The sequence below is a fragment of the Mycteria americana genome, chromosome 2 (assembly GCF_035582795.1).
Source record: "Mycteria americana isolate JAX WOST 10 ecotype Jacksonville Zoo and Gardens chromosome 2, USCA_MyAme_1.0, whole genome shotgun sequence".
In the NCBI taxonomy this organism is placed as follows: domain Eukaryota; kingdom Metazoa; phylum Chordata; class Aves; order Ciconiiformes; family Ciconiidae; genus Mycteria; species Mycteria americana.
In genome coordinates this window covers 84,070,919-84,095,591 of record NC_134366.1, presented here as the reverse complement: position 1 = coordinate 84,095,591, position 24,673 = coordinate 84,070,919, and the positions used below count along the sequence as shown (strand labels likewise).

General features: G+C 42.9%; 1 protein-coding gene across 1 annotated transcript in view; it reads left to right on the top strand.

The window, feature by feature from the left end:
- The window catches only part of CDH20 (cadherin 20), a 36,706-nt gene extending 12,987 nt beyond the window's left edge, over window positions 1-23,719 (top strand). The window contains exons 4-11 of the mRNA XM_075495634.1: window positions 81-248; window positions 2,110-2,297; window positions 6,538-6,791; window positions 10,290-10,426; window positions 12,959-13,080; window positions 14,966-15,083; window positions 21,491-21,742; window positions 23,220-23,719. Of these exons, the coding sequence (XP_075351749.1) occupies window positions 81-248; window positions 2,110-2,297; window positions 6,538-6,791; window positions 10,290-10,426; window positions 12,959-13,080; window positions 14,966-15,083; window positions 21,491-21,742; window positions 23,220-23,719 (1,739 nt within the window). The remainder of the gene's footprint in view (window positions 1-80; window positions 249-2,109; window positions 2,298-6,537; window positions 6,792-10,289; window positions 10,427-12,958; window positions 13,081-14,965; window positions 15,084-21,490; window positions 21,743-23,219) is intronic.
- Window positions 23,720-24,673: the final 954 nt, after the last annotated feature.

Below are 24,673 nucleotides of genomic sequence, written 5' to 3'. Positions count from 1 at the left end.
AAGAGCACCCCACCTTGTTTGTGTACTCCTTAACTGCCATTTCTTTTGTTCCCAAAACCCCTTTCCCCCCTCAATCTCAGGCTTAATTAGAACAGCTCTAATGAACATGGACCGAGAAGCAAAAGAATATTACGAAGTGATTATCCAGGCCAAGGATATGGGTGGACAGCTGGGAGGATTAGCTGGAACAACCACAGTCAACATCACCCTCTCTGATGTCAATGACAATCCACCCAGATTTCCACAGAGTGAGTACCCGCTGCGTCAGGACGGGCAAAAAGGGGTGGCCGAGTTACAGGGCTGCTGTTTGCTCTCATTACAGCCATTTTCAAACTCAGGGTAGTGACAATTAGAGATGGGCAGAATTTCGGACCGAAGCAGGAACTTTCCTTCAGAAAAATGTCAAAATGGAGCATTCGCCAGCTTGTCTTTCAGAAGAGGTTTCTGACCTCCAAAATCATCAAAACCAACACTTTCTTTAAAGGGTGGAAAATTAATTTACGGAAAAAGGAAAGAAGGAGATCTTTTGTGTTCCTAGAGTGCTCGTGGCCATTGCCTTTGGCTGCGAATTGCTGCCCTGATTCTCTTTTCATCCTGTCTCCAAAAGGATGTCTGTCAAATCAGGGACATGTGGAGGTGCTGGAAGTTGAAAGATAATTCATTCAACACTCCAGCCAGGCCGCTGCAGGGGAGCGTCTGGTAGCTGTGCTGCCAGTGTAGAGTGTGTTGACTTACAGGCTGCTCTCCGGTAAAGGTTCGTCTAAACATTGGCAATACACTGTTAAACCCTAAGATATGTAACAACCATCGTTAACGCAATGCAAAAATAGGTAACTCCACTCTTATTAGAAACGTTACCTCGCCTTTACAGAAGTGAATCTCAAAGCAAGATTTGCAATATTTTGCTCTTCCTTTTTAAAATTATTTTAGATCAAATTTACCTACGTAACTCTATATTACTGTTAACAATTTGAAAGAAGCTTTTCAGGTTTGATTGAACTACATCTTTCAAGGAACCTGGTTTGGTTTTTTTTTTCTTTTTTTAAAGAAAGCTGATTCTTTTGGTGGTGTAGATCAGACTCAAGCCATTTTAGTTTTGCCATTTTTCTCATCTAGCTGAGAAATGAAAACTCCTGCACTTCTTTTTGGTGCTATTCTTCTTCTCCATCTGTTTCTGCGTGTTGCACTGCTAAATCAAAGCATTCCACTAAGATCAGCAAGAAGCATCAACTTCCACTTTTCTTCTTCTGTCAGAGCAACTCCTTGAATGCACCATTGCCAATCCTGTTTTGAAAGTGGCATGAATTGTAACTGTTTGATATCAAACCCTTGATTAAGAAAAATGAGAATAGATCAAACCCCATCCTTGGCGTTATTCTGCCTTGTAAAGTCCAATAATTGGTGGTGTTAACAGAGAGAGTGCAGCAAGGAAGGTTTGAACATAAAGGATAATGGCAGAGAAGTACTTTAGATACAACATTTATATTTTTAAAACACATTTTTAAAACAGTTGCTAAGCAAATTAGTGATGCACCAAATGTGCTCAAGACAGGGTTTGTAGGGAGGGGTACTATATTTTAATAGTGTAACTGGTAAATTTGGAAGAAACAGGCGAGCTTCTGAGCTCTCAAAGCCTTGTTCAAGGTGGAAAAGAAGTTTATATGGACTTGAGAAAGGATTTGTGGTGCTCAAAACTTGTGTGTTTATTCCCGCTCTACAAGCTGATCTAATAAAAAGATGCTTGTCCTGTTAAATCTGTTTCGTATCCTGCTTTATATCGTGGCTGCAACAGCACTGGTGTTAATTGCCCTATTTTTCTAGTTGAAGTTCCCATTTTCAGGTATATTGCTGTTTTGAAAAGAACTGTTGAACAAACCTGTTGATATGATAAACACTTAAATAAAACTTTCCCAAGCAATTCAGTCTGGCTGTGGCTTTGTAAAGGAAATCACACCGCTGTTGCAGCTTTGGGAAAGGTACTAGAGACTCCCCGCAGGCTATGCAGTATTGTGGCCTGCCCTGATCTACTCTTTGCATTGCTGTGCAGTTTTCGGTTCTGTTTCACAGCTTGTTTTTTGCTCCCCTCTCCCTCTCCGCTCCTTGTGCCAGAGCATTATCAGATGAGTGTGCTGGAGTCCGCTCCCGTCAGCTCCACTGTGGGCCGCGTGGTTGCTAAAGACCTGGATGAAGGCATTAATGCGGAGATGAAATACAGCCTTGTGGATGGAGATGGACTGGATGTCTTTGATATTAATACTGATCCTAATTACCAAGTTGGCATCATAACTGTGAGAAAGGTAGTAAAGTTTCCTTTTTATAGTAATTTATATGGCTAACAGTCCTGGTTACATTTTATGTGTGCAATAATCCCTTATGCCTGTAGTAACTTGGTTCCCGTTACATGACAGTAGCCCCTTTCCTGCTATAAAACACAATTTCTTTAACATTCATTGCTAAAATATGAAAGCAGGCTGCGTTCATAGGAGCAACCTTTAAAAAGTGGGGACAGCATTAACATAAACATGTCTTTTCCCACCGAAGGAATGTTCTGATTCACTATTTATCTATTTAAATATTCTCTGTAGCTTAATTATCCTACAATGCAAGAAATTAGATCAATATTTGCATTTGTACTGTACACATTTTTCACTCCGGTGTCCCACAAACAATAATAAAGCATGCCTTAGAATTATTTATAAACCAATAAAACCCGGGCAGGTTTTTTTTTTAATTGCTGCTTGAAGATCCATAAATGCTAATTAGGAAACTAGAAGAAGCTGTCTCTAAAATGGCAGCTGTGAAACTGCTAGTACTCTGTACCGCAGGCTATGCAGAAAGGAACAGAGTATTTTGCTTAGACTCCCTGCTACAGGATATTTATTCTACAATCTTACATAAATGCTAGAAGTTCAACTCTGTTTCTAGGTTATGAAATTGTAACCGTATTTCTGCCTAAGCATATCTAGTGTACTAATAAGGAAGTATAGTCTCCATTAAATAGCCTGGGACTAAATTGTGCACTAAAATGGAAAAACACATGGGAGAGATTTGACCCTGCAAGCCTACAGCAAAGCATTTAAGCAGGTATTTATGGTCACCTTTGTCCAACTCTTGTTTATGCACACTAGTCCCTGAAGTTAAGCATGTGCTTAAAGTGCTTTGCTGGAATGAAATAGATGTTGAATGCAAACTCTAATGTAACTTTTCACTCATTTATTGATGAAAGAAAATAGTTTCTTTGGAGTAAATATGTCAATAAGCTTCTTGACTTTTGCTATTATGAATACAGTTTTACTAGATGTTCACGTATGTCAGGAGGAGGAGCTACAAAAATTTATGGCATCAATCATACCAGATATGTACTGGCCTCAGGTACATACTGCTCAATCCATCTACTGTACATAAATGTTTGTAAAATTCTATATATGCCTGTAGCTTTTTATAACGTTATGATTATCAATAGTCAAACATTAGGAAAGTTGTCCTTTGGATCCACTCAAAACTCAAAAATCAACTGGTGTTGACAGAAAAGGATATCAAAATGGGGTGAAGGGGAGAGAGAGAGAATTTCTAAACCCAGAGAGAAAGCAAAACTTTCCTTTTAATTTTTCTAGACAGATTTCCCAAACAAAATAACTAGCACTTCTATCATGGGCATCAAAAAGTCAGAATTTACAATTACAGACAAGACCATGGCTTGCGGTCTTGTGGCCACTTATCTCGGCCAACTAATCCCACAAAATGTTGAGTGCCTCCTGAAGAGTTACAGTTCCTTCCAAGCTCCCTGCCTGTGAGGCTGATACTCACCCCAGTGACAGCCCCCGCCTTCTCCCTGCCTTCACTTTCACGCTGCCCATAGCAGGCAGGGTGGGGGGTTACCCGGCTGACATGGAGCCCACCACCCGTGGAGCCCCGCGCTGCCCTCCTCCCCAGCCGCTGCCTGGTCAGTCACTTTCTCGCAGCGGCTTGTGCTAAATCCCGCCTGCGTGGTGCACCTCTCGGTGCCTGTCTCAGCACTCCTCTCAGCTGTGTTTTGCAGCATGCTTGCTTCGCAGGAGAAGGCAACCTGCTTGCCCTCACCATGGGACCAGTGTTGGAAAGGGTTTGAACGCACCCGTGGAAGACAAATCTAATGAGGGAGACAGTGGTGTTGAGGCTCAACATATGCTAGACCATAATGACTCTGCAGTAATGGGTATTATGTTTGTAGACCTAGGTAAATCCTTGCTGACAAGTGCTGTGCCTGCAGTAGTCACTGATTTACCAGGTAGAACTAAGGGCATCAGGAGCAAGTTTCAGTTCATCCATACCTGCTGCTACAGGTTGCACACTTCTTACTGTATCGCTGGACAGCATCTCCAGTAATACTGGACCATCATCTCCCCCAGCACAAAAAAAACAGTTCCCATTCTAGTCTTCATTCCTTAACCCCATGTACTAAATGCTGAGTGAGTTCTAGTTTTTATAATTTCAAGAACTCCAGTCTTTCATCAGGCATTCCTATGCAGGACCTCTGTACTGGTAATTTTGCTGTGAAAGCGTGAGCTTTTGTATGTCACTGCAATGTTTCCACTTCTGAAGAGAGAAGCTGTTGTGGCAGTAGACAACTACTGATGCCTCCACTGAATTCAGGGGGTGTTTTAAGACCTGTAATATTTATTCCTGCTATGCCTGAGCATGTGAAACTTCTGCTGATATTGCTTAAACTAATACACATCTCATGGCTGCAGAATTTCCCGGCTGCACTATTGAGCAGGGCAGAAAAGAGACGGGTTATGACTGGCCAAGGAGGACTTCACTGCTTCAGTAATGATCTTTCTACCTTTGTCTTCTGGTTGCTTTGGCATCCTCCTCCTTCTCTGTGCTCCCGCCCATCTCCATGCCCCAGTCTGGTGGTAGGTCTTCAAAAAGAAAGAGCTGAATAGGAAAAACAAAGGTGTTGGATGCAGCAGTGATCTGACTGGAGTCTGAATGAACTGAGGCTGTGCATGGCAGTTCCACACACAACGCTCAAATTCCTACATACAAATAAAGCCACGGGTTTTGAAAGCCATTCATGTAACAAAAAGAAGTATGTCCCACTGGGCGACCCTGAGAATTGAGGGACATTTCTCTCTTGGTTTGTCTTGCTCAGGATCTGTGCCAGCTAAGGGGATCCAGTTGTGCTGGTTTTCAGCATTAAAACTCTCCAGATGATACAAGTAAAGGGTTGTGACCATTTAACCACAGCAGGACTGCTTGTAACTTGTAACTGCAACTTGGGAAGTATGACTGTGTCCTCTGTAAGGTGTACTCCATATGGTGAAAATTTTTTGTATGCTTTGGAATGATCCTTCCATGCTGTCATTGTCAGATGCTTTTAGTCGTCTCTTACCGAGACTGGTAAATGGCAAGTTAAATACGGAATTCTCCGTTTAGGTCTAAACAGGTTTCGGAGAGGTCCTATTTTCTTCAAGGATCTGTGAAAAGAAGAAGGAAAGGAGATGAAAGATTTATTTATTGAAAATTTCAGTGCCAGCATCAATTATTTCTATATGCATGTTCATCAAATAAGTAGTTTTATCTAGATAGGAAAACAAATTCATTAAACTACTAATAGAGGAAGCTTCCCCCCCCCTTTATCCATTATCCCAGGAAAGAAAAGGAAAATAAAGAGCCGTTCCCACTCCTTGTTTCAAATAATACTTGAGTATTTCATACAAAGTGGAAGGGCTCCCACAGGAAGATGTCAGGGTAACTGATAGTGCTTTGAAATTAAACTATTCTCTAGGCAGGGAGGAGATTCAAATCCTAGCACCCAGCACACCTGGATTGTGAACCTGTGTTTAGGACACTTACTGAGGAGGTGAACAACCACACTTCTAGAAAGGATAGATTACTGATACAAACTGGAGCAGGATCCCACCAGCGAGGCTGACCGTGTCCCCTCCTCCCACTGGAGCCCTTTAGCAGCTTGGCAGGCAGGTGCTCTGGAGACAAGAGTCTGATCTCACCAGGGAGAAGAGAGGATCCTAACTGGGACCCCACCTCATGTGTAAGCATCCTTGTCCCTGCCACCAGGACCTATTTTTGAGGAACCGACTCTTCGTCTCTTTACCTTATTTTCAGGTGCTCCCATACTGTCTGTTTCTGCATTTTTTTTTTTCCCAGAGAGGAATGAAACACACTGTGTGAATCACAATGCAGTGGTGGTGCATCCACTTTTATTTTCATTTCAGCAAGAAGAATGAAAGAATACGTATTCTGAAGTGATCTGCAAATATCTCTGTTCTGGCTTTTTCAGTTCAACTGTCAAGTTAAAAAAAAAAAAATGTAGACAGTGTCATTCCTGATACTACTGTCACTCAATGCTTTGTCTCCATCTGCAAATATTTATCTTTGTTACTCTTATGATTAAAAATCATGGTAAAGATTTATTTTAAAAAAAGAAGCATTACTTTATATTAGAGAGCATCTTTTACTTCTGAAAATTAAAATTATATGGCCTAAATCATACGGTTCAGTGTGCCTAATGCTAGATATAATTTTTCTCCTCAGCCTTTAAGTTTTGAGAGCAAGAAGAGCTACACCTTGAAAGTAGAGGGTGCCAACCCCCACCTGGAAATGCGGTTCCTGAACCTGGGTCCCTTCCGTGATACCACCACTGTCCACATCAGTGTGGAGGATGTGGACGAACCTCCTGTGTTTGAGCCCAGCTTCTACTTTGTGGAAGTGCCCGAGGATGTGGAGATTGGAACCTCCATACAGATCATTTCTGCCAAGGACCCGGATGTGACCAACAACTCGATCAGGTCTGTCCTCTCTTTGCGTGTTCCCCCAGGAGCGCTCCCTTTTTGTTGGTGGGGCAGTGATGGGGCTGAAACAGGAGAAACTCTCTTTTTAGCCTGTGGTAGTCATCAGTGGGTTTAGTCAAACCAGATCTCACACACTGACAGGCTCTGCTACGACTGCCCAAGCAATGCAGGAGCTCACCCTTGCCTTTTCCATGGTTTGGAGAATGTCTGCATCCAGCATTGCAATGAACTGGTCAGGAATGTCCTGATAGCGTACATTAAAAACAAACCCCAGACTCGTGCCTTTGCTGGCACAAAACCTGACAGCATTGCTGAGAATCTGCTGCCATACTGAGGGGAAGGTAATTAACTCACTTCTCCTCTCTCTCCCTTCTGTTTCAAAGCCCGCCTTTGTCAACAGCTCAAATACACAGCTACTTTTAGAGTAGATGGAATGCATACTAATAAATATTCATGAACCACTAAATTATATAGTGTCTGGTCAAAGCTGCAGAGCTAGATATTCCCATAAGGAGTTAAGAAAGGTAAAACTGTATTTACAGCCATGGGAGCTTCATAGCTGCAACTCAGCAAGGAGCCAAAGGAGCAGATTTGTGTGACCACAGTGCTCTTTTCCATAGTGGCTGCCAAGTCAGCCCAGTTTATCAGAGAAGACTGTTTTCCTCTGAGGCCAGCCCACATACTAATTTTCACAACCTGCAGAAGCTCCAGGTGACTGCAAGTTAATAATCCCAGCGGGTCGGCTCCTTCTCTCATCTGAGAAACAGCTGCTGTTCACCTAACGTTGCGTCAGTCCTGCTTCTGAATTGTTTGCATTCGGGAACAGTCCTGGGAAATACAGGAGGGAGTCGAAACGTCAAGTATTTGAGTTTTTGAGGAAAGTTAAATCTATATGAGCAACTCTGTGGGCTTCAGTTAGGAGATCTGAGCAGACACAAGCCTGTTCTTCTTAATGATATTGCTTTCTGTGTTGCTGCTCTAATTATTTTTTTCATCTCTGCTACCTTAATATACCTCTTTTCTACCTACATTATAAGGTTATCATACTTCTCATGACATTGTCTCAAATTCTTCAATAAAACTAAGTATCATACTGTCTGCATCACAATTTCATTACCTTAAACTTTTTCCCACTTGCATCCTATTTTGCTGATTACTGTCTAGCATTATGCAAACACTGCAGTGCAAACAGCTTTGTGCTAATCTGCTTAAAATAGTATAAGAATAATTCTGTGGACTATCAGAGGGTAGAAGTGTTCATTGTTATTTTTAATGAGGTTTTTCTTAGTTCTCTTCAGAGCTTTCCAGTGACTACCCTTGATGAAATAGCACTCTATAAAGCACAGAATGCATCACCAAAGATACATTAAAAAAAAAGTTGCAAATATGCACAGACTCCTTTGTAACTCTGTTCCTTCCCAACTTTCTTGTCTTTTCCTTCCCATCTTCCTCCCTTCCCAATTTCCTTTCTTTCCTCCCTTCTTCCCTCCTTCCTCCCTGACACCTTGTATGTACCAATGTACATGACTGGGGTAGAGGAAACAGGAAAAAAAAGAATAAATACAATTTGCAATGCTATCTAAAATGCAAATGTTAAGACTTGGTTCTCCTTGTGTCTTAGGTGGTGTCCTCCATCCATGCCAGCTCTGTGCAATACCAGACTGGCAATGCTTTAGGCTTGCTCTGTATTCATTTTGCTCTGCATTCATTTCTTATCAGGGCAAGGCAAGATAAGAAAAACAAATCCCAGATACATATTTTGTTACACAAGATGAAATCCAACTGAAATTAAAACTGTGATCTGACCCCTCCTTTTGCGATTTTTTCAAGTATGGAAAAGCCAGGACACGTTTCGGAAGAGCTCACTAAACATGGGGGAACTCTCAAATCCTCATTTTCCCAGTATCTAGTATCTGGACTCCCACACTGTGAAATTCTGATTGCTGGAAATATGCCATGATTGTTGTTAAGCAATTCAGGAAGATTACTGAGAGAGTACAGTGGAAACAAGTGTGAAGGAGCACATATTATTAACAGGAGAACTTATGTGGAGAATCCAGACAAAGACTCCACCTGTGCCTCTTGACACCAGTGATTAATCCTGCACCACTAATCACAAGGCCGTATTCAATTTCAGATACTCGTTGTCCTTAAACTGTCAGAAATTCTTTTTATAGCCCTCATACAAGAATAATTATTATAGCAAAATATAGCAACACTCGTACTTATTTCCTAAATAAATCAAATGCATCAGAAATCTCTTTATTTAAGAAGAGATAGGAAGGACTGGGAAGGAAAGGGAAGCAAACCTGCCATCCCACCCTCTTCGATTTTTCTGCAAGAAGTGTAAAAGGATTTCCCAACAACATAGCTCAAAATTATATCCCAGTTTAATAAGTGCCTATATAAAGATCAGGCTGGCTTGCTTGTTCCAGTGAATGCATTTGTGCTGAAAGGAGAAAATTCAGAAGAACGGGCCCTGTTCAGCATCCGTTATGACTAAAGCTCTCAATTCCCATCAACTTCGAAGAAAGAACCAACAAAAATGAGAATAAGTCTGGGCTCTCTTCTGGGCTGTGGCATTTACATAGGCACATGTGTGGCTTTTGCCAAAGGATCTCTTACCATGCTAACATAGCTAGCTAAGAAGGCAACTCATACAAACTGCTGTTAAGAGCAAGGTGATGCATACGAAGGGTATTGAGTATTTTACACACCCTGCGAAACGGTCCCTCTGACCGAATACAGCAGTGACAGCTGCCAATCAGCTGCCTCCCTGCCCGAGTTTTCTGGCCTGCAGGTACCACCACACTCCCCTGCTCATGGGTGTGAGAAGCTTGTTCCCAGCATTAAACTGACATATTGGCCAGGCAGGTTCAGTAATTATGATGAATCAGCCTCACAGAGGGAGCTGTTTTTCTGGCTGGATGATATGAGAAAGCCAGGCATCATCCCCCTTGCATTGACATGGCTCAATCAGTAGGATGGTCCAGGATGCAGGTGGAGTTTATTCCCCTGAAGGAGGAGAGAATACAAAAGCACAAGGAAGGGAACGGTTCCTCCTTGTCATCCTAAGTGCCCAGAGAACGAGCTGATGTAAAGTCATTTTCATCCTGTCTGAGTTGTGCCCAAGGAAAGGACATAATTATATTGCTTAGAAAAAGAAATCACACTCCTCACTGACAGATTTTTCTCTGTAAAGCAGATGTTCCTGTGCTGAGCTGTGCCTTGCTTTGAGGCTTCTTCCTCTAAATCTTACTGTCTTCCAGTTCCATCCAAGTAGTACTCACCATTAAATGCCGTTAGTCACATGAACTCCTAGTTTTTCGAGCATCTCGCTCTGTACCTATACAAGTCAATGGAGCACATAACTAGGTCGTGGAAGAATGTGGATCTGCTGTGTATGACAGTATTCCCATTGCTGGGGTACTTCGCTGGCTATAACACACAGTTTTCACAAGGGCTGCATAATATTTTTAATATGTACTCTTGCAGATACTCGATTGACAGGAGCAGTGATCCGGGGAGGTTCTTTTATGTCGACATTACATCAGGAGCACTGATGACTGCAAGACCTCTTGACCGGGAGGATGTTTCTTGGCACAACATCACTGTGCTGGCCGTGGAGCTGAGTAAGGAGAATGCAGACTGTACATAGATTAAAGAGATACAATAGACAAAGCAGGCTGAGAGACCTGAATTCAGCAATTCACATGTTCTTATGCACTGAGTGGGAAGCCATATTAACTGAATTACTCTTCTGACATCAACAAGCGAATACTGCATTTTATTTCTTTTTTACACTCTTTTTCACAGGGTGGTGGGAGGAGTAGAGGCTGGCAATTAAATGCGGAGTGCTGCTTTTTCAATTCATTAGTATTCCAGGGATTTGTTTAAAACTCTTCCTGATGTGCTTCTGCAAGAGCTCTGTCTCTTCAGAAGGGCTAGGCAGCTAAAGCAGACGCTGCAAAGGCTGCACAGCTGCCAGAGCTGCCAGTCCTACCTGGGAGGATTGAGGTGCAGGGACTGGTAGGCAGCAATGAGCCTACCCTGCTAGGTCACTAGTTGAAATCTGCTCTGGTTCAGCAGCAAGTAAATGTCATCACCATCTGCTTGCTGCATAAATAATTTGGGCCAGCGTGCTCTGGGATCTTCTAGTATGCTGAACTCATTATCCTTTTGAGTTTTACAATGAGCTAAAGCTCAGCTCAGGATTCATCCGCACCAGGTATTTACTGAGGCTATGAGAACAAGGAGATGCTGATCATTTCATAGTGTCAGTATGAAAAATTTAGCTGAGTTTGAAATACTAACATGTGAGCTTCATAAAGGAGCTTGGGATATATAAGCAAATAAAATAAAAGGTTCACCCAATCTTCACCTGAAATCTCTTTGGTCCACATAGCTTTTGCTCAGTTCATCTGCTGAGGGGCAGCAGCTTTTCAGAAGCTTGCTGCCAACAGCTGAGTCATTCCTCATGTCTGAGAGAGCTCCCCGCACATCCAGGCTGTACCAGAGATATGGGACAGTTTGAGAGGAAAAAAGTTTCAGGAAGCTTGCCCAAAATGCAATCAGCCAACTTGAAGCTGGCAGAGGGAATATTTCACAAGAGCTGGGGTGACTCTGCCACATATTTGCAGGCTGTTCCAGCACACGATGCCTTTCTGTCCCTTTTTTAGTAGTGAGAGGGGCTGGTGACATGATAGGATCTCACCCCCATCTATTTTGATGCTAGTTTTATTTTCAGCCACCCATGGCCATTGCAATTCCATGTAAATCCACATACACACACGAGTCTGTAAAACTGCCCCTGTAGCAGCACTCAAGGGTGAGAGCAATATGAAGGCATGTCTTCCTTTGACTCATCCTCCTTCAGTCCTCTGTCAGTTTTGCTCTGTACGTGTGCAGCACAGTATTTTAATTTAGTGAATAGTTTCAAAAATGTCGTGGTTGTGCACTCCTGAATAAAGCTCCTAGTTTTACAAGTTAGATCGATATTACCAAGAGTGTAAATGCAGATATTCATCTGCCACAATGACAGGTGTGTTAGCAAGATATGTATGGATATGTGAGAAGCTGAAGGATTAAATTATAAATTAGGGAGAAACAATATAGTTTAAGAGCATTATCTTAATGATAAAATGTGACACGTTATGGATACAGTACATTGAACATTTAAGAAAATTCCAGAGTGTTAAGAAAATTCTCTATTGTTTATATGAACATATCATTTCTTGTTCTAAAAGGAGATATATTTGGAGATAAATGCATTAAGTGGTATGGCTAAAAAGCAGATGAGAATACTAATTTTTAAGAATATTCTGGATTTTTGCACCTTTTCTGACCTCTTAATAATGAATTTCTTTTTTTTTTTCTTTCTGCTTAGAGTTGCATTTTATCATTAAATATGGCAAAAAAAGATGTTTTGGGGCAGAAAAACACAATAAGAAAAAAAAATATTCTGTGGCCAGTTAGTTTGGAAATTGTGAAGATATGTGAAATGCTGTATGGAGTTACTGGCAAAGAAAGCTAATGAACCAATGGGACAGAAATATCACAAATGATGTCATGCAGAATGTAAAATTTTCATTGCAATTTTAAGCTTCGGTGAAAGCTTTTCTGTACAATTTCATGTGTTATTACATTTTAAACTCCCCTGTACAAAGTATCAAAGACTTGACGCTATGTTTGAGTTCAAGGAACATAAATTCTGAGCAAAAACATATCTGAACTGCAGAATTACCACTTTCAGCAAGCCCTAAATAACAAGCCTATCCTTAAAAGAGTCCCTTCCTAATTTGTGCCACCAGTACTGAGGCTCAACAAACAGCATTGCCCAAAGGGCAATAAAAAAAAATACCAGGCATTGTCTAAAACTTTTGTTATAGAAATAGTCCCACTGGACTGAACCAGGTTGAAGTCTTTCACAGAATTTGTTTGAAAAAGATGTGATTAGATGGGAAGCCAGGACAGACAGAGAGCAGCTTTTGCAGCTTCACTCCAAGTCACACAAGCCACAAGTAACTGCAGTTCCTGATGGGAAAATGTCATTTAACATGAGTCAGTAGCAAAGAAAAGCTGCTTTACCTCTTGAGCAGAGTGAGGAGCAGCTCCTTCCCCTTCCCATATATCGCCTTTCTTTACATTGTGCCTCCTCCTTCCAGACAACCCCTCGCAGGTGGGCAGCGTCTCCGTGACGGTGAAAGTCCTGGACGTGAACGACAACGCGCCGGAGTTTGCAAGGTTTTATGAAGCTTTTGTCTGTGAAAACGCCAAAGCAGGGCAGGTAAGAAATGCTAGTAACACCAGGGGTTGGGGAGGGGATGCTGTCCTACACAGAGAGAGCGTGCCAGAAAGCGTGAGCGTTGGAAAGAGGGCTCAGCTAACCACACGTTTCATCTGAACTCTCGTCAGCAGCTGTCTGTGCTGCTTTCCAAAGGCAAGCACATCGCACCAGGATTAGCATGGTATATGGCACCTCTTTTATCTCCCACAGTAGTTTCCAGGCTCGCTGCGCAATACACTTCACGGCTGAAATAAAGCCTTCCCTTGGGCAGGTGCCAGCAGGCAAAAACCCAGTGTGTCCTGTAGCAGCAACAAAGAGAGGAGAAGTGTTATGAGATGTGCCACGGAGTCAGCCCGGTCCACGTGTGACAGACAAGGCTTACTGTTAACAGACCCTATTTATAAGAGCCTTAAGCACCCCTGGACTTATGGGAGCTGGACATAACATACTACATCAGCTTCAAAGGGCTGCCAAACTGAATCTGTTCTGCTGTGAACTGGAGATGACAGAGACTCATAGACAACACAGGACTTCCCACTCTGCACGCTGTAAACCAGCACCTCCAAGCAAGCAGTGAAGCATCTTTGCTCGTCTCCCTTCCAAAACCCCACCAAAGCCCTTGAACAAGGTCTGCCTGTGTCACAGATGGACATGAGCTCTCCCTTGCTGGAGCTGGTGCAAGCTCTACTGATGATCGCTGGTGGGGAGGCAACGTGGTGCTTCAGCACCCAGGGTCCACGGTGGGGACTTGTGCTAAGCTGACTAGCATAGTTTAAACACAAAGACGCACCACTCATGATTAGTGAAGGAAAAATTATGCTAATAATATCACTGTGTGTTCACTGAAGCTTCTCCCAGCTTGCTGTGAAGCAGCATGAAATAGCTACTCACTGCTGGGACAACTGTCCTCACAACTATCATATACAGGATAATTTCACCTCACTAATTTACAGAGGTCCTTAATAATATAGGGAATAGAATCATTGCCTAGCCTTTTTCCTGGTTTTGAAGGGTGAGTATCCTAAATAATAAGCTTTCCAAGAAATGCATGCTAATTTGGACTACTTCCTTCAGTGGAGAAAGCCAAATTCTGTTGCCACATTTTGAAAAGTTCTGAAATCAGTTTTAAGGTGATAAATAAGACTTTATGGGTCTGTCATTTGCCTTTGAATCCAAAAATAACTTTTGAATGCAAAAATCCAGGTGAAGATTTATTCCTTGTCTAAAAAGATGTCAGAATGTTTATTCAGACAGAGCTATAGCTCACTGTGCTTCAAGCTGTTAGACCTACTTTACTAAGGCTCTATAGGTGAGGTGACAAATCTCTTTCTGGATTTAGCATTGTCTTAGTTTCTTTCCATGGTGTTATTTATTGAATATGCAGAGTGTCTGCATTGTTGCCTTTTCTCTCTTTCTTTTCCACTGACATCTTTGGAAGAATTTAACTCATTTAAAATTAAAAGTGATAAAATAATCAACCTCAAGTCCTTTTCTACCTGCAAAATGAAGCTGAAAATAAGTATGGGCTTTCTTACAAGCTCTCTAATGCACAATGAATCTTCTGAACATCCTGGGCCCTCAAAAGAAAAAAGAAACGTGCAACAGAAGATAGGGATGCATGAGAGAAAAGTGTCTGTTATTTGATGATCTCCTGACTATCTCCTCCTTTGTTTAAAAGTGATTTGCATGATCACAGCAAAATAAATGAAGCCTGCAAGGTTTTGAGTCTCTTCTTGATTTATCTATTGTACCTCTGCAAGACAGTTTTATTCAAATGCTCCAGTTGCTTGTATTTATATATATATAAATATGTTATCTGTTTGTTTATTTATATTACATATATTTTGCTTCTCACCTGTTTCTGTTTTGTTCTCATATTCTGTAGCTGATCCAGACAGTGAGTGCCATCGACAGGGATGACCCACAGGAGGGTCAGCACTTCTACTACAGCCTGGCTCCGGAGGCAGCCAACAACCCCAACTTTACTCTAAGGGACAATCAAGGTAATCAGAGTGGACACAGACAGTTAGCTACTCTAATTTCTAATGCCTGAGTTGGACTTGAGAGGCTGTGACTTACAGTGTGTGATAAGACTGCCATTTCAAATAATACCAAGTGACACCTGCTCCTTAAAGGCAGTGATAAAATGACATATTACTTAATACACTTGAAGGTTATATGGTATTTTCTTCTCTATAAATATTCTCTAGCAATAGGCCCCTTTTTCTTCTTCGAGGAAATGTGCCAGTGTTTTGTGCAAATTCAGGTCTTGTGGTCAGGCTGCAGGCATCTCGGATTACCGGAGTGGAAATTGCATTCGTTCAAAAGGAGATGCTTAAAGGTAGGATAGCAACTGGAACTAGGAGGCAAATCTGAAGGGAATTACATTGCTCTTTTTTTGTACTCTTCATGTTTTCTCCCAGGCACAGAAAGGGAAGGTCCTTGTACTGTTCCAGTCTTTTCCCCCAAGCACTTTTTTTCTTCTGCTTTGCACATCCTCATTTCCCTAGGAAAGGGAGGGAGGTAGGGAGGAGATGCAGAGCCTTAGGGGGGTACCTTGGCATACAGCTAAAAGTCTGTGTAAGATGCGCTAAGTAGAAACTGAAACACCAGTGGGAAGACTCATGGCAAAGTGCTGGCATTTGAGTAGCCTAACCAGTGGAATTTGCTTCTTTTGGAGAAACTTTGGTGGTTTTGGAGCCTGCAGGAAAGCCCTGCTGTGGCAGGCCTTCACATGACTGCTGCTGATAGAGGATCTCCATGGGCAGACAACAGTGCTGAGGTCAGGTCCACACCAGCCTTCATTGGGAAAGAGGGACAATCTTGAGTGACCTGGTGCAGAGCTTTAAAAGTCAATATGAAGGGGCTGGATTTCAGTAGGAGTTTCGTGTGTAAAGTACCACAAATCAGCAAGCAATTCCAGAATAAACGGGGAGGAGGACTGCCCATGTGCAGCATCCATGGCCAGTCTCCAAGCAGAGTGCCTGCCCCTGCTCCCACACATGCCTACTTGTCACATTTACTTCCATAAGCCCCTATCTGTGCCTCTGCAGGCATATGAAAGAGCAACATAGAAACTAATAAAGAAGCCCCTGCCTTCACTAACCAAACATGTCTTAAAACATGCTACTTGCAGAGTCTGGAGCCCTCCTTCACAGCATGCTAATACTTTTTCATCCCCAAAGCAATTTTGTTCTATAGCATCCCTGAAGCCTCCCCACACAATTTCTTGCATTTTTATCCCCTGCTCTCTCCCATTGCATCCCTCTTTTTTATTTTTTAATACATATTGCCAAAATAAGTGAACAAATAAAACACAACCATTGCTAAAACATTTGGCAAACTAGGCTCATTTCATCCTCAAGGCATTGTTCTAAAAAAAGAAACTCAAAATTCCCAGCATCAGATGCACTTTGTCTAAGGCCATACTTGCGATAATTTATAGTGACAGCAGTGACTGAATGGCTGTGCCTCCCACTCTCTGTAAAATACCAGTTTTCCAGAGATATATATCACAAGAAGCTTAGGGTACTATTGGTTACAAATTTGAAATAAAAATGTTAAGTATCAAATCACTGACTATTTGAAATATACACATTAAGGATTAATTTACTGCCTCAGCAATTTGGAGTGCAGTAGTCATTTCCGTAACAATAATTTATATTTATATTTTCATCTAGGGACCACTAAGTACTATATAAATTATATGACTTGGTCACAGAGGGGGTAGCTATACTGTATGTCACAGGGTGACAAGACAAGAAACAGAACCCACCTTGCTAGTCACAGCCTGTGCACATAAACACGAGACAGCAACGCTTCCCAGGCTGTGAGAAGGCACTATTAAGATTAGCAATTGTGCTGATTACTTGGTTGTCCGATATAGCAGTAAGAGAAACTGCAAGGCATGAAGCCTTCCTGGCAACAATTAAAACCTTGATTTATACTGAGCAACAGATAGATCACAGTTTGCATTCTGATGAGCTGTTTTACATATTTCTTTGGCCCTTGTCATTTTAGTCTCTGAGAACTTCTTCAGTCTATTCATTCTCCACATATCTCTGGCAGACAGAGAAATCCTATTGTTCTCCACTTTATAGACGGGGATCCGGAGCAAGGAGAAATTAAGCTACTTACATGCCTGGTTCCTTTGAGTTCAGTAAAATCAGTGGGAGATAGACATGTAAGTATCTGCAAAGATCTGGGTCTAAGTGACTTCCCAAGGCCGTATAGGATACATGTGATGAAGCAGGGAATTGAGCTGGGGTCTCCTATCTCTTCAGTTACTGATGTAGCATTGGCAAGCCATCTTTCCCTGCTTCTAAATCTGGGTGAGATTATGCTGGGAAAAAGTTGGCAAAAGAGGCTTGCTGTAAGAATGCAATGAACAACAAAATAAGCTTACTGCATTTCCAGATTAAGCTCTGAGCTGATCTTCTGTTGACCCCTAACTGCTGCCCTCCCTCTTTGGGTACCAGGAACTGATGAGGAGAGTAGCCATTTTAATGGGTGCAGGCATCAGTGTCATACCACCCCCAGGCCTGTCATTGGAAGCCTCTGGCAGTCCTCCCCATTGTGTTTAAATTTGCCCTAGGAAAATTTTTAGCTATTTCTTCCTTCCCTAAAACTGTGGTCTACCTCACGCTTTGGCAGAGTGCAAAAGCAGTGAGCTGAAAAACCCCAAGAAAAAATGTGACCCCTTACTCAAGCTGATGGTGCCTGTAATGCCTGCTTCCTTGTGCTCTTTGTCCCACTCCTGGTGAAATATTTCTTTATATTATTCCTAACTACTCATAATTATTACAATTAGTTTTTAGAAGCTAACAGAAGTTCTGGGCTAATCATCTCCAGTTCTTGTACAGATGCATTCAGAAAGAAACCAAGCCTTTCTTGTGAGAAGAGCGGTGGTTAGCTCTGATCTCTGGACCTACAGAGCGGTTAATTCCCGTGACCTCTCCAGGGAGGTACATCACTTTCAGTGGGGCAGAAAACTGCAGGAAGGAGATGCCCCATGACTTGCTCTCACAACCACATGAAAACACCACCCTGCATGCCCACGGGAAGTACAGCTTTCACCTCCTGCTGACCACACAGGCACAGGACCTGCCATGCTGCAGTCTTCAGTATCTCTGCTCAGCGATGTAGCTTAGCGCTACCATCCAGCCCTCTGCAAGCCGAAGACACTGTGTTGGAAGCTGTGATGCAAAAATATTGTGAATTCTTACCATGCTTGCTTTTTTTTTTAATATAATGGGCTTTCATGTCCTCACAAGCCCTCTTCTCTTGATGGCCAGGGCTTAGCAGATATCAAATTTGGAAGGAAATTGTGTATTCCGGTTTCTGCCATGCTGCATCACATTCCAGCATGTCCTTCGCACTGCAGTAGCACATCAAATCACATTGGCTTTTGATGACTCACACAACAAGCTTTGGCACCAATGTATTGCAGTTGCAGAGTAACAGGTAGAGCGATCCTTTAGGGATGATTTGGATGCCTGCCTAGTACAAAGCAAAACAAAAGGGTCGAAATGTAATGCCAAGAGTCACCAAGAGAATTTTATCACGAAGAACATTTAAGACCTGGGTGATATGGTCAGCACATCACAGCAAAATATATATATATACATATATATCTTTCAATATTTGATTATAGAAACTGGGGTTTGGCCTGAAAAAAAAGAATTATCATTAAAAACACTTGAGATCTCTCACTAGCTGATTTTGCACAGCTTCAGTCAGGTTCACTGCCTGTGACTTCTTTTACAGGCAAAGTATGACCAGCTCAGAATAATGAAGTCTTTTTCCCTCACAGAGAGCAATTTTACATAAAATGAAGGTTTGCTGTCACCTGAATAGAATTTGTGACTTATATTGTAAGTCAGTTTAAAGAGAGTGAGTCTTTCACCCAGGAAAGGGAAATGCAACCAAATTACTACACTGTTAAGATGACTCGGACATTTCCATTGACACAGCATAAATCCAGGCACTTTTTGCCATTTTCTGCCCTTTGGGCTGCTTTTTCTCATGCTAAAACAGGCCCAGTGAAGAAAAGATGTGGTATTAATAGCTGGGGAGCACATACTAAGAGGGCACATAAACAGCCTGAGGGAGAGAAAGCACTTCCCTGTGCCCAGGAGAGAGGAGGGGGAGGTCTGCAGGAGGCGAGGGCTCCCATCGGCAGCAGACCCCTTGCCCAGGAGCCGTGGTAGCTGCAGGGTGCTGCTCTCTGCTGGGTTTTGGGACACATTCCTGAAAATCATCTCTGTCTGTCCACACCCGCTGCACATACTCAGAGCTGCATGGTATATCAAAGGGTGGTGAAATCAGTAAACACTGACGCATAATCAATTTTAAGCAACTTTGGGGATTTCATCTTGCACCTGGTGGTTTCTCCTCAAAGCTCCAGCTCTTGGGATCACATGATTTAACGAGACACTACAATTTCACTATATATTCACATACAGACATGCACATGCACTTCAGAATTTTACGCTTTCAGAGTAAAAGCTTGAAATGTCATTCACATACAAGACATAAAAGACCCTGAGATTCCTTTTAAAAACATGACACAAATTCAGACTAATCTCATGAATTGTGGAACCAGACGTCTCAATACTTATGTGCGCCGGTACTGCCTGATGCCATAAGATTTGTAGCACAAAGTATGGAACTTGGAGCATAATTTAAGTCTAGCAGGCAAGTCTAGCTTGAGTTTGGATATATTCTATAGCTGGCTGTATATAACTCTCCTGATTTCACTCCTAAAAGCCATCAAATCATTTTTGATGTTCAGACTACAGCAGATAATACAGCTGATTTACCTGCATGCAACCTGTGTCTCTGCACTGAAGAAAATCACTCAAGATTTAAATTTTAGCATTGAATCGACAGGGAAATAATAAGGAAATGGAACAATTCCTTGTTGATATTTTGGGTTTTTTCACAGTCTACTTGTGATCAGAAGGTTTCTTGCCAATGGAGCCAGCAGCTCCATTGTGCCAGTCCGCCTGGGAAGAGCTGATTGGCATCCTGCATTTCCAAGCGTAGCAAATGTACATTGGTAACAAGCTGGAGATGCAGGCAGCCAGACCTCTTTTGAACCAAGGGAACAGGAAACAAAACTAAGTACTAAAAGAAACTGCATGAAGCTCAGCTCCCAAAAATCCCACAACATCACTGCACAGGGTCAGGGCTTGTAGGTCTGCCAAAGAGAAAACGTACCTTTGTTCCCCATTTATCTTAGCTGGCCCAAGATTTGCAGACATGTTTGTAAGAAGGGCCAATTTTCCTGCAGGTTTCTTTAGACTCCCTGGTGGCCCAGAACACATTGGAGACACTCAGTCCTGCGCTTTCCAAAAGTCTCTGAGGCCAAAAAGCTTGAACGTCAGCACTGACATCATCATCACTGGTCTCCAAAGATTTTGCCCTGGCATTCCTGAGATGAGAATTGAGAAGAACAAATTCTTGAATCCAATTTTTTTCTGATTAGGAAACTTGGTGCACAGTCTGAGGAATTTGAGGGAGGGAGTAAACAGGAATTCAAATGCCACTGGGAAATTCTGACATTTTAAAAAACATGCTGAATATGGAGGAAAAAGCCCCAAAGTTAGGAATTTCCCTTAAAATGACCAACAGCAACTAGCTGTTAGGTCACTCTCTTGCTATTTTGTTTCAGCAGCATCATTTTGATTCATTTTGACTCAAGTTCTTATAAAAAACAGGCGGTCACACTAAATGAAGCAGAACGGTCAAATCAAAGCATAATAATTCTGACAATGATGACATGAAGCATTCTGACTTTTTTCAATGGCAAAAGTGCCAATGAAATTGCATGTATTTCACTGAAAAATGTTTAGTTGCAAATATTCAACTCGCTGCTGCTCTAGGATAGCAAGCTGGTTTTTTCCTTTGTCTCCTTGTTGCCTCAAGCAGATGGCCATGCCATGTATCCAAAAACACAGAAGGAACCTTAACATGTCCAAAAGGGTTATATACTAGCATCTCCAAAATGGTGGCAGCACTTAAGACTGAGGTCTAGAATAGCTGCTGAGCATGAACAAACAGGGACTACAAGTTGCCTTCAACTGTTTGTTTCTGTCTTGCCTTATGAAAGCTCTTTTAGCTAAATCTGAAGGCTGTGAGTTTGCTTGTGGCACTTTATGTCATAAGGGGTAAAGGCAGCTCATAAGGTGTGTATGCCTTGCAGGTTTGGAGCTATGGCCTGAGAAGATACTGGAATAGGGGAGGCAGAGGCAAAATGCTGATTAATGACAAACTGATAAAAAACAAAGGAAAAAAGAGAGAAGACAAATGCATGTGGGTCTAGGGCTGATTTTTTTAACCTTCCTTCTCTGCTGAATATATTTGTTCTGCATATAAGCTCTTCTCTCCATTTATTTTCTACCCCTAGACAATACAGCGTGGATTTTGACAAGGCGCTCTGGCTTCAGACAACACGAGCAGAACACCTTTTACCTCCCCATCCTGATTAGCGACAACGGCCGCCCCGTGCTGAGCAGCACGGGTACACTGACCGTGCACGTGTGCAGCTGCGATGATGACGGCATGGTGATGTCCTGCAACGTGGAGGCCTACGTCCTCCCCGTCAGCCTGAGCAGAGGGGCACTCATTGCGATCCTTGCCTGCATCTTTGTCCTGCTAGGTAAACCTTTGGCTTCTTCTTGGGAGGGGACAAACTCTTCAGTTCTGGCCAGGGAGTTGCTGATCCACTGAAGGTGAAGGACACAAACACACACACACACCCCCTATGTATATGTATATATTATATGTAGACACACACATACTTAGAGGGCCAAGTCAAGGACCAGGTGGTATAGTCAGCTGCATATGGCTTCAGACCCTGGGGTGTAGGAATGGAGGAAAAATATGGCCTGCAAATATTTCTGCCAGATCCCCAAAGTGCTAGGGTGTCTGCTATGGCCCCGCTTTCCTGCAAGAGGTACGCCAGGAGAAGTACTGAGAGCTGTGGCTGGGGACAAGTTACTTTCTCACCCTTGGCAGTTTCTGATCACATGCTCTCACAGGAAACAGGAGTGGTAAGTCCAGTTCCACCTCTTGCCTTTTGGCAGGAGATATCCCCACCACCATCCTTTCTTCTTGAGACACTACATATAAATGGTGCCTGTGCTGCTATAAAGGGGCTGAGCATCTTGCATGTGTTCTGTCTCCACAAATAAATTTCACCTTTCCTTTCCCAGGCCTTCTATGTCCCCTGTTAGCTGTTGGTATCAAAAGAACTTCAGTTCCCGCATTCACTCTCTTGAGTCATGAGATATTAGTTCAAAACACACATTCCCTGAAATTTCAGAGGAACCAGTTTGAGGAGCATTGGAGTAGAATACAGGAAAAATTCTTTAAAAGTGCCTCAATTCTGGCCCTGCAAAGGAGCCTAGATACTTCAGTCCAAAATTTCAGCATTCAAAACCTTTGCTGAGTTCTAGCCCTGGAAATACAGTCACCAGGTGACGGCACATTTTCAATAGTAAAGGCCTCTGGTGCCTGTATGACCACTTCTCCCCATGCTAAGAAGCATCTGCATCTCATTAGTGCAGAGCAAATACCCAGCCCAAGGCAGTGCCTTGCAGAGAAACACAAAAATGCTTTGGACCAGACTAAGGGGCTAGCTCTGCATTTTGCCGTGTCGGCAGACATATCACCACGGTGCCTCGGCACCATCCATCTCTGTCACGTGTAGTGCCCAGCACAAGAGCCATCCCCAAAGCCTGCTGCAAAACCCAGCTACAGAGCAGGAGAAAATTATCTCTATGGAGCTGTGTGCCACTGGAGATAAACCGTTACTGATACCTGATGTGGCTAGCTTAAAAGTAGCTCAAGTGTTACTACCGTGCATTGGCAAGCACCGCTGGATAGACATGTCCTAAGTGTCACCGAGAGTTAAGAATTAAGGTGAGAAAAGGGACAGATTAGCAGGACCTCAAGCTACTAATTTTGACTGGGGGAGGGGATTTCTGGACCCCTCCACCTGCAAACACCACAGCTCTTTAAATCCAAGGGGCTGGCTGGGCTCATCGACGGGAAAACAGGGCAACAGAAAGTCTGAAGCCCTTGCAAGATCTGGCCCCTGACTGACAGCCCCGTGTCTCGGTTGCCTCCCGCAGTGCTGGTGCTCCTCATCCTCTCCATGCGGCGCCAGCGGAAGCAGCCGTACATCATCGACGAGGAGGAGAACATCCATGAGAACATCGTCAGGTACGACGACGAGGGCGGCGGGGAGGAGGACACGGAGGCCTTCGATATCGCCGCCATGTGGAACCCGCGGGAGGCCCAGCTGGTGGTGAAAAACCGGCAGGACATGCTCCCTGAAATAGAGAGCCTCTCCCGATACGTGCCTCAGGCGTGCGTCATGGACAACAACGTCCACAACTACGTGCTCGCCAAGCTGTACGAAGCTGACATGGACCTGTGGGCGCCTCCCTTCGACTCCCTCCAGACGTACATGTTTGAAGGGAACGGCTCGGTGGCGGAGTCGCTCAGCTCCCTACAGTCGGTGACGACAGACTCAGACCAGAGCTACGACTACCTGACAGACTGGGGGCCACGCTTCAAAAAGCTGGCCGAGATGTACGGTGCCACGGACAGCAGCGGGGCTCTGTGGTAACGGACGAGGAAAGGCAGAGGGGTTTCCATGCGAAACAGTGTCTGGTTAGGTCCATTCTCATCAGATGCTTCCATGGACATGGGTGAGGCCTCCTAAAAAATAGCAATACGGTGCTTGGATGAGAATGGGAAGAAGGGTGCGAATGAAAGTCTCTCTGGATCAGCTTTACTCAGTTAAATTAAGTCACGTTTTTGAAACAGTGAGAAGCAGAGGAAGGAAGTTTTTTTCTGTTTTTTACAGCAAAATTGGAAAGCTCCATGACTGGAACATACTGACGTTACTCCCTTTCTTTTTCTCTCCCTCTGTCTCTCTCTCTCCCTTGTACATGGCAGCTTACTGAGCTCTATACGTCTGGGTTCAAAGATCTGTAAACTCCTACTGTAATCTCCAACTCGCTGAGAAATTGCCAGCATAGAAAAGTGGTTCCCCACTGGTTATTTTTCCCCCATTGAAAAGGAAAAAAAAATTGCTTGCTAACAAGAGGAAAAAAAAAAATCCCACAAAGCAGAAAATTGAAACTGGAATCTCAGAGGGCTCTTTCTAAACTAAACCTCCTCTCTCTGTTGCTAACAGAGTCCTTTTCTAATCCTTTAGAAACAAGGCTGAGGTTTTTTTTCTACCTGGCTGAGCGGGCTGGGGAAGAGGCTTTGAATTTCTGCTCTAGTTTAATGGCTGATCTATGAGCGTTAACACTAATCCATCTCCTATCAAGTTTGTGTAAATTTATTCTTGGCTCTTTAAAACCATGACTCTGCTAAACTGCTCAGAACAAAACCAGAAAATCTGCCTCTTTTGCACTGTAGATGTCTCTTCCATGTGCCAAATGTGAAGATTAGATTCTACCAATGAAAGCCAAATAAATTTTAAAAAAAGAAAAAGCTATATTTGGTAACTACATGGGTTAGATGGGCTTTCCTAATCTGTGTGAGGTCAATCCAAGGGATGTTTACATAC